Source organism: Oryzias latipes, chromosome 16 (genome assembly GCF_053564925.1).
Source record: "Oryzias latipes strain Hd-rR chromosome 16, Olatipes_Hd-rR_3.1".
Taxonomy (NCBI): Eukaryota; Metazoa; Chordata; class Actinopteri; order Beloniformes; family Adrianichthyidae; genus Oryzias; species Oryzias latipes.
Window position 1 is genome coordinate 21,983,124 of NC_136252.1, and position 10,191 is coordinate 21,993,314.

The following is a 10,191-nucleotide window of genomic DNA, read 5'->3' on the forward strand; positions in this document are numbered from 1 at the left end:
CATGTGCTGCTGCCGCATTTGACCTTCAACATGTTTCTAAGCAAGATTTCAATCTTCCAGGGAAAGTCTTTATTATTGTTTTCAATTACGTGTCCTTCATGATTTTACAGAATTCTCCCGTATATATGGAGGGGCTGTCATGTTTAATTGCAAAACTTCCTAACAATTTTTCATTTTCTTTCTAATTACTGCTAATGAAAAACATTTTACTTTGACGAGAGGTGTTTCTTGCCTGACTTTACTTACATCCATCTTCTCGGATTGTGGAGCATGTCATTGCCTGATAATGAGGAAAGGAGCGGTAGAGACGAAAAAACACAGGGAAACAGGTGGGGGATGGTAATCTGTGGGAGCAGAGATGGAAGGATGGAAATGATGGGGGGAGGTCTTCAGCACACATGAACTCTACTAGGTTCATTGGTGTATGTGTTGTGGAATGCTGCAAACCGTTTGAACACTGATCCCTATACCATACAAACACGACCATTCACTTGGTTTTCTTTAGCCAAAGGTTAACTTTTGTTGAGCTTTAACAATAAGAGGGAGTGGGCTGTGCGTGGCCACAACTCAACAACATGTTGTGTCAGTCAAGGGCACAGCCCCACTATATGAGGAGGAAGGAGCCATTGGGTTCATGTTTACGTTGTACGTGCAGGGGGGGCAGGGCAGGCTTCTCTTTACCATATACTGCTTCTTAAATTGAAAAATGAACATCTAAAAGCAGGCATCAGATCTAGATGGAAGTGTTTTCCGATGTGCACATGCAACAAAAACATTTCCCATGCTACAGAAGAGATAGATGGAAGTGTGCGTGCGTGTTTTCATGCTGAAGGATTGGAACCGCATTCGTTTCAAGTGGTGGTCACTGAGTTCATTCTGGTAAGCTATAGGGAGGAGGGGTGGATCTCTGCCTTATGGGAGCTTTAAATGCAGGAGCAAAATCTAGTAAACAAAGTGCAAAGAATTCAGATGTAGAGATTTTTTTTAAATGTCCAAGAAAAATCTAAATTGACTTAACAGAACTATTAACAATTTCCAGATTCAACAAAGACCCAATTGTAATTTTTCTTTTGAGGATTTGTGTTTAACATGTCAACAGGAAGATCTTCAAAGTCCCATTCCGATCATCTATTGATCTATTTTTTAAGTCTTCTAGTGGTCTTTTAAATCATGCCAATTTTAGGCTAAAGAAAAAAAAATACAATTTCTGCAGAGCAGCAGGAGAAATTGGCCTCTGAGTTGTGGACGAAACTGTTGCCGCAGAGTAAGCCTGTCCTCATTTTCCATCATCACTTTGTTTAATTTCTCTTCTACTACCTTACAGCTTCTTACAATCCTAACATAACATTACCAGTGTAACAAAAATGGAGGGCAATATTGGATCTATCCAGCTGTACAGTTCTGAAACAAAAACTAACATGAATCAAGTTGTCTACAAGTAGATGCATCAGAATGGAGCAGAGCAGGGAGCTTGCAGCCGCCAACTGTAGCACTTACGTCACTGAGCTTTTTCAGACGGCATTTTTTTTTGCTCCTGAGTCACGATTTGAATAAAGAAATGTCATTTTAATCTTAATTTTCTTTATCTATATCGTCCATTTTATAAAAAAAAACACCACAAGAACATGTTAAAAACACCAACAACATTTTTATTGGAGTAGGTTTTTAAATACGGCTTGTTAGAGTGTGAAATTGCCTAGAGGTGGACTGTGTGGTCCGTTATTTCACAACACCACATGACAACAACAGCATCATTATATGGTTACGTGCAACCAGCAAAAAAATGTGTAGCAGTTGCTTTCACACAAGAGAATCCAAACTCTATAAATATCTATTTACATATTCTTTCAGCCTATACATTCATTTTCTTGAATATTTTCTTGATTGTAAAGCTGCTTAATCTGATTTATTGGCTCTTCTGAAAGAAATACGACTATAATAATACCAAAAGAGATTCTTATTTTTATTAAAAAATTGCAAACTTTTCCATTATTTTTCATTCCTAACTCGTGGAGTAATCGTGATCTGCGTTGCATAAACGCTCTAATTTTCTAGTGTTTAACCCTGGTTTCTATATTCTCAGCGTGAGTGGGCGTAGTCCTCGTTTCTCTATATGTATCTATACCATAGGCGTCTATATCGCCGCGCGTGCATGTGTTTACATTCGCTGGCTGTAGTAGATCCGCGCTTCCCCTTCAACACACACTGTGGACACATGAGTGGGCGGGACCGTCGGGGCCCGAGTTCCTCGACCTCCAATCAGCGACGAGCAAAGCATTCAGTGGCTGGAGGATTCGGCCAATCGCGCGCGCCGCTGAAACTTCACGGCAGCCATTAGGATGGGTCCACAATGCTGGCACGTGGATCCTCGCACATGTTGACGCTCGTAAACGGTCGAGGGAGGAAGGCAGCTCAAGCAAAGCCTTGAAGAGGGGTCGGGCTGCGAGGTTGTGTCAAAGCGGAGGCTGGGCGCCCCGATGATGCTCCAGCGACGGCATGAGGACTGACGGATCTGCGTGACCGACAGGGATATTCTTGATTGTCCGCTTTTTTGGCAGCTGCATCACAAATATTTGAGGTAAGTATTTTAAAGTTTTTGTTATTTTTTATAAAGGTTTCAGAGTTTTACTTAAAAAAACCTCTACATCTCCTTGTTTCATGTTAAATTGTATGTATTTTCTAAAGTTATACATATGAGGAAAAAGCCTAATCAATTATGTTTCAATTATTTCAGTTGATAGAAAATTGAAGGTTTTGTTTTTAAAATTATGAATTTTTATGTGAAATTAATTTCTGATAAATGAATATATAATAAGGTTTAGGGTTCTTGTAGCAAATAAATCCGTAATTTAGATCATGGTGACACACAGAGAAGCAGCAAACTTCTCATTTTCTCTTCACTCTTACAATATATAATGCGTTCTTTAAAAAATGTGGGAGTGTTGGATCCTTACTCACAATTATGGCAGGCAAAGCAACATGTCTTTTGTAAAAATAAAAAAGTTTAAAGTAGTCTCTATGAATAAAACAAAAATGGACCCTTGTTTAAATTTTACTTTTAACCATTTGCTAATTAATTTTTGCATGTGATCTACCTCTGATTAATGTATTTATCAGTTCTGTTTGAAAACTACCTTCCGAGCCCTGCTGTCATTTTCCCCATATGGGTTGGTGGGACTGTCAGGCATTCAGAGATTACACAGGCTAAAAGAAGAAAAGGGGGGAGGAAACCTTTTAGAAAGGGGTTCATGGCCAGGATACTAAATGTAGAATGCAAAAGTATGAGGAGAAAAAAAGGCTTGGCTGCCAGAGGAGAGGAGGGGCACCATGTGTGCATAGCAAATAGGGTAAGTAAGCAGCAAAAAGAGATGAGATGCATGCAAAAATGCAGCCGGAGAGGAAAAAAGGGTGGTTTGTGTGAGCTTGGATCTAAGGGGGGGATGGAGAGCAAGCCCGAGACAGGGGAGAGGAGGGGCTACATAGAGCACCGAAGGCTGTGGTGGAGAGGAAGAGTGTCGGTTCTGACTTCACTACTAGGCACCCTCCCATCCCCCCTCACATTTTACTCTCCCCCAGTTTCCTCAGTGGAAGCCAGACTATCGCCACCATTGTTTGTTTTTTTGCAAATACTCTGTCCCACTCTGCACCATGTTAAAGTAGGGCACTGCTATAGCAGCCGTCTTGTGTTTTCACATTTTTGCTGTTAAGATGGGTAAATAGGGCATTGCCAACTTAAAAAAAAGAATTCCTGTGCTGCTTCACACTATTGAAAACACTTAAAGACCCACTCTAATTAAAATAGTGTTTTTGATGTTTTTAACATTAAAATTAAGCTTTAATTTGTATATCGAAGTATTTCTTTATTCAATCTGGAGCAGACAAAATATGCTGTTTTGAAAAAGCCTCTAGCAGAGATGCAGGTGCTGTAGTCGGTGGGCCGCAATCTCCCTGTTCCACTTCATTCTGATGCATCCGCTTGTAGTCAATCAGATCCATGCATGTCTTCGTTTTCCTCATCTAAACTGGCATCTGGCTCAAAACTGTACGACTGAATAGCTCCAATATTGATCACCATTTAGGATGCACCTATAATGTTAGGCTTGGGGTGTGTAGTGCTGTAAGCTAGCGGGAGAATGTGTGAACAGGTGGATGATGGAAAATTGGAAAATGAGGGAAAGCTTACTCCATGCCTCATCCACAACTCAGAGGCGAATTTCTAATCAACTCCTGCCATTCTGCAGAACCTATGTCCTAGAAAACAACACAGAATTTGGCTAAAAACACCTAAAAGACCACAGAGAATGTTTTTACAACAGATCAAAATATGATTAGAGTGGGACTTTAATAGTTAAACTAAATCTGTTTTTTGCTTATTTGTAAACTGAACCTACAATCACTTTTATTCCAACATCCTTCTGTTGTCCCCTGTAGTGATGCAGTCTCAAGGAAGTACCTCCACCCAGCCCTCCTTTGACTCTATTGGTTCCAGTGACGGCCTCCTGTTCAGTGATTCGGAACAGGCGGAGGAAGACACGGACGTCTTTTTGACAGACAGCTCTTCTTCTGTCATCATCTGTGGCACAAGTGGGGCTACAACCAAAAGAGAGGATGAATCCGAGAGCTCCAGGTCCCAATGGACTTGTGACAGCCTCACAGATAAAGAAGAGGAGTCATGCAAGTCTGAGAGTGTTGGCAAAACATCTCACATTGGCGAGATGGATTCTATGGGCAAGACACCAAAATCACAGGGAGATCTGCTGTTTGCTCAGAAGGTAAGTTGAAACTGTGGACGACATGAGAGATGAGACAGTAATTTGCATGGAGGAGAAAAGTCAGCACACTGTTTCAGAGCAAAAGGCCTGACCGAAACTCCAATCTGTCTTCTTTCCTTCTTCCTTTGTCAGTGTGCTGAGCTGCAGGGTTTTGTTAGGCCCCTTCTGGAGTTGCTGAATGGACTGAAGAAGGGTCGATTCGACCACGGTAAGCATGACTGCCTCTGTTACAATGTCTGCAGACTTGCCAATAGATGAAATTACAGCCACTAAATACAAACAATGATAGAAAAAGGTCATTTTGTTACACTCATGAGTGTTCCATTGTGTAGCGATTTGTAATGAGACAGCTGCGTGTGCATGAAGGCATTGTTTGTGAACGTGCTTCTCAGTAAGAATATCTGCCTGAACACGTGCCCTCTGAGTGTAAATGCTGACTAAAGAATTATATTTTTTGATTGACAGGGTTAAGTAGTTTTCAGCAGAGTGTTGCCATGGATCGCATCCAGAGGATTGTGGGAGTTCTACAAAGACCAGATTGTGGGTAAGATGACAATCTCCTTGTTTCACCTTTAGTGTTTTCTTTCTAAGTATTGCTCTAATAACAGTAGGGGTTGCAGCAGGGTTGAAGTTATTCAATGACTATTAGATGAACTTGGGATGCTATCATGCAGTGAGAGCTTCGATGCTCATGCATGTTTGATCAAACACTTGTTGGTGGTTGGTGAAGATCTATTAGAGTGAACTTTGCAAGGCAAAGCTTTAGATTTTTCTGTCAATCTTTGAACTCAAACCAATTACCCACCTACACATGACCATGAACTATGTACTTTCAAGGATCTAGGGTGTGCAAAGCTCTGCCACATGGAAGAAGATTTGGTAGAGCTGTTACTCCTTTCACATCAAGAGACAGCAGTTGAGGGAGTTTGCGCAAGAACACCACCCTGTTGGGTGCTACGGTCATGTCCAACACAGAGGGGGCAAAATAGCAGACTCTAAAACGTCTCCCAGAAATATGCGGCCAGTGTTGCAGCTTGATTCCCAAGTTGGAAATTAGTTCCAAGCAATTTTGTCACGTTTAAATTGACTTTCATTAAAGTTGAAACAATTGGTATAATTCTGACTTTGGAGATTAATATGGCTGCTTTAACAGATGAAAACAGATGCTAACTCTCGCATGCAATGGTCAACGAGCGGCTGGATGGCTCAGATGTAGGACTGGCAAGTCGGAAACCAGAGTTTGTTTCCCAGGGGGCGTAACAAGCTTCCTCCAGTGTGGGTCCTTGGGCAAAACCCTTCACAACACTGCATAACTAAGGAGGCAAAAGTCCGGGTCTCCCTCTGCCGGTCCCAAGCCTAGTTATGATACAGGGTTGTCAAGAAAGGGGCAACTGGCATAAAAGTTTCTGGCAAACCACCTGTAAAAATCAGTGAAAGCTGATTTGCTGTGGCAACACCAATAGAGATATGCTGGAAAGTGGACAAAGGATGAATGCAACCATCAAGGTGACAAAAGTGTCCAAATATTTACATGGAACAAAGAAATGTCGGGTGCAGCAAGAACTTTTAAGTACTAACTTCATGACTAAATTGATTGCACCAGTATAGACACATTCCTTCAGGTGGACATGTTTCCTACCTATGGACATAATTGTATCTTCATTTGTTGGTTGCTTAAAATTAACATTTCCCAATCTTCTTGTTCTATAGGGAGAAGTATCTGAATACTCTGCTCCAGGTGGAAATGATGCTAAAGCTTTGGTTTCCACAAATCTCTGCTCAGCCTGTGTGCACAGCTTCAACCATCTCCAAATCTTCAACTCATTCCCTCCAGGAACCTTCTGGCTCCACCCCGCCACATAAGCACAAGGATCAGCTACATATTCCAGTCAAGGTGAGGGAGTATGTTTTATCTTGCAATCCAAGAACCTCACTTAATGAGTAACCGCCACCATAAGCACTGTCAAATTACTTTCTTCTTCATTTGATAGAAGCGGAGACTCAGTTGGACTGACGCAGAATCCCCCACACCTTCTCCAGTTCTTAGCAAGAACCCTCGAATTAGCGCTGAAGAGAGGGGGGTGAAGCATAATCAAGATGTAGGGGATTTGCCCATCTCCTCTACACTATTGGTGTCTGATACCAACCAACGTTTGGCACATCTGGGAAATGACAACCAGCGAGATGACATGAAGAGCATATTCAGCCAGAGGAGGGAGCCTGACAAGATCTTGAATTACAAAGCAGGCCAGAGCTCTGAACCAAGCCTGACGTGGGTGCACATCACTCCCATTTTGTCCCCACGAAAGTCCTGCTTCTCTCATACTGACACAGCCACCGCCAGCAGCAACGGAAGAATCCTTACAAGCAAGATAAGCAGTCCTGCCATGCAAGACAGCTTCATCTCCTCCACCACACCCTCAAATCATACCAACAATCAGAAGAAGCCAGTCTTGTGCCAAAGCCAGTCTGTGGCTGACAAGCATAGTGACGGGGAGACAACTCACAGTCATCAAGGTCAAAGCCAGTCTCCAATTGTTACGCTGAAATCTTTGCCAGAGGTGTGTCCTGCCATCTTAGAGACATGATGTGTTGACCACAAAAAGAGCCAGCAGCCCACGTTTTTTTACACCAAACTTAAAGTGGCTGTGACAGGAAGGAAGAAGGAAACCAGCTGGTGGTCTGTCGTCTTTACGTATGCATTTCTTGTGGAAAAAAGGAAAGAATTGTTGTTCATTTATATAATGGATCCAACCTCATCAATGCCACATGTAAAACTGTTATTTCAAGCTGGGCATACATGTGTTAAACCCAGTAAAATCCATAAAAATGTTTAACATGGATCAGTAAAAATCCAAATTTGCACAATAACAGATGTGGTTAAAGGTTCAAGAGGACAAAGAAGTTTGGACTTGAAGTTATGATTGGAAATGACTATAACCGAGTTAATCCTCAACTTGAAAGCAATCATTATAATCTGTGATAGCTGTTTCAGCACAAATCTTACTTGACAGACGTGCATTCTATAATAGAAGCATCTGATCTCAGTATTTAATGTGAAAGTTTCTAATGTTTAGATTCAGTTTAGATTAACAAGAGCAGGCCCGATACTTGTTTGATGGCAGAAAAGTATGACTTGCAAATAAGGTTTGCTGAGACATTACATCGAGTGAAGGAACTCTTGTAGCTAGTAATGTGAGGACCACAAAACACATTCAAGTGTTGTATTGTACATGTGATATGCTAGTCATTGGGAAGAAAATGTTTTTACATCTCACAGTGGTAATCCAGGTAATGCTTGGGCACTTGGAGGTTTGCGATCCCCTTTACCATCATGCCATTGAACAGATGTCTGTGCCTGGTCTCTAACTGCTAACCGACTGGCAATCAGGATCAAGAAACTCCTGCCAGTTGGAAAAAACAAAACAAAACAAAAAGACCAACTCTGACTCTTGAGTCTCACTGTTAATTTATTCATGTGTTCATCTGATGCTGCAGCTATTTATTGTATGTATTTATTTATTGGGTGGCTAAATATTACCATCTGTGCACTTGCATAGTTTGGCCTACAGTTTTTAGGGTTATTAGAAAGACATTGTTGACATTTCACATTTTCTTACTATCATGTGAAACAAAAACTATTGGACTACTGTGCCTTCAACCAAATAGGATGTGTTCAGATACAAAAAAAAAATCATTTGGTGCTCACAAACCGGATTAAGATTGTTGGCAACTCACAAAAACAGTGTGCGCTTGATCTTGAATGCATACATGTGTTCTTCATCATCTTACATTTTTAAGAATACACGCAGCACCAAAGCAGAAAGAAAAGCTACCTACTGCTTAAAAAAACAGTGTCCAGGTCTAGCATTCAAACTGCTCACATGTCCAGCCAACACACACGCACAGCAACAACAGTGAATATTTTGTCATGTTGGAATGAGAGCTTGCTTCCTTTGAAGCTTTTATTCCAGGTGTTGTCCGTGGAGGAACAGACTGAGCTGCACTTAATAATGGTGCTCTTGAAAACTTGAAAAAACAAAACAAAGGAAACATAAATGCTAGGGAGGAAGTCTTTTTTTTTTTTTTTGCACCACCCTCCACCGCTGCTACCAGCTCCAACTTTTGGATCATAGAAAATCGTCAAAATATTTACAATTTTCGGAGGATATAAGTATTGGAAAGGTTTATCAATGGGATTGCATTTACCTGCAACATATATTGTAAATATATAAAATATGATATTTTTAAAATTGGCATAAGTAGTTTATCCACTAATTATGTGAATTGAAACTCCACATACCGATCAGACTCAACCAACATGTGCACACTGAGCCACTTGCAGTCATTGAGCTACTGTCTGTGCTTTAGGGGTAGGGAGAGTACAAACCCTCCATCAAAGATCGAGATAGTGACTCGAGATCAGAGACGGGGGTCGTCTTCCACCTCCCTCCTGTTTTAATACTGTACGGTTGCGGTATGTCTGATAAAACAATTGCACTTACTACTATTCATTGTCTACGATCTTTTGTTTTTTTCCCCCCCAAGTATGTTTTCTACTGCAGCGACCACAGCTGATTGGTCAGATATAATGATGTCTTGTTTATTTTAGCTGCCTTCTTATTACATGGTGTAAGCTAACTGTAAAGGCTTACCACTCGTCTTCCCTCCCCCACTCTACTGCACTTGTCTGCCCTTATCCCATCTCCTTCAACCCAAATCGACCGTCTCTTCAAGCTTTCTTTTTCTCATTTTTAAACATTTCCATCCAGGTTTTTATATATGATTAATGACATGAAAAAATTTTAATAAATGACATTTTTAAAAGCAACTTTTTTGTTTTTCTCTTTTTTAAACCTGTTCATACACTATCATTGGCTTTTTATGTCTTAATATTTAAGGTTATGTGAATGAGACTCCAGCTTTGAATCTCTTCTCTCGCTAAACAGATGTGCGGCACAATGGGGGGCAGATTTAGAGACTGTACATTTTGGATTGTGCGTGAGTGTGTGGGTAGTTGGGTGGGTGGAGGGGCTTAAACAGGAAGGAGAGGGCAGTGGGAAGGAGGGATTGTAGGGCGTGAGACTATAGTCTTTAATCTCACCAAAAGTAGTGGGGGGCTGGCTGATCCTCCAACCAGCTGCCATGTTTGGACTCAAACACAGCCTTACTGTAGTCAGTATTCATATTCATTGATTTTCCTTTTGCTCTATAAAGGTGAGTAGGAGTCGAAACTAGTATCTTATGCAAACATTACAAACAGAGCTAAATTATTTGAATACTTTTTTTAAAATTAAAACAATCCCATAAACCTGGCAAAAAGTTATACCTTGAATGCAACATTGAATTAAAAAAAACTCAAGCGGATATAAAATATGAAGATATAGAAAGGTACAAAAAAACATCAATGTTTATTAAT

The 10,191-nt window shown here is 40.8% G+C and overlaps 1 protein-coding gene across 1 annotated transcript; it reads left to right on the top strand.

Annotated features, from left to right (window-relative positions):
• Positions 1-634: 634 nt before the first annotated feature.
• Positions 635-9,603, top strand: LOC101157319 (uncharacterized). The gene is made up of 6 exons (XM_004078155.5): positions 635-2,578; positions 4,432-4,772; positions 4,905-4,980; positions 5,238-5,316; positions 6,483-6,666; positions 6,764-9,603. Exons 2-6 carry the CDS (start codon positions 4,434-4,436, stop codon positions 7,358-7,360), a joined length of 1,275 nt encoding a protein of 424 aa, XP_004078203.1. The 5' UTR covers positions 635-2,578; positions 4,432-4,433; the 3' UTR covers positions 7,361-9,603.
• Positions 9,604-10,191: the final 588 nt, after the last annotated feature.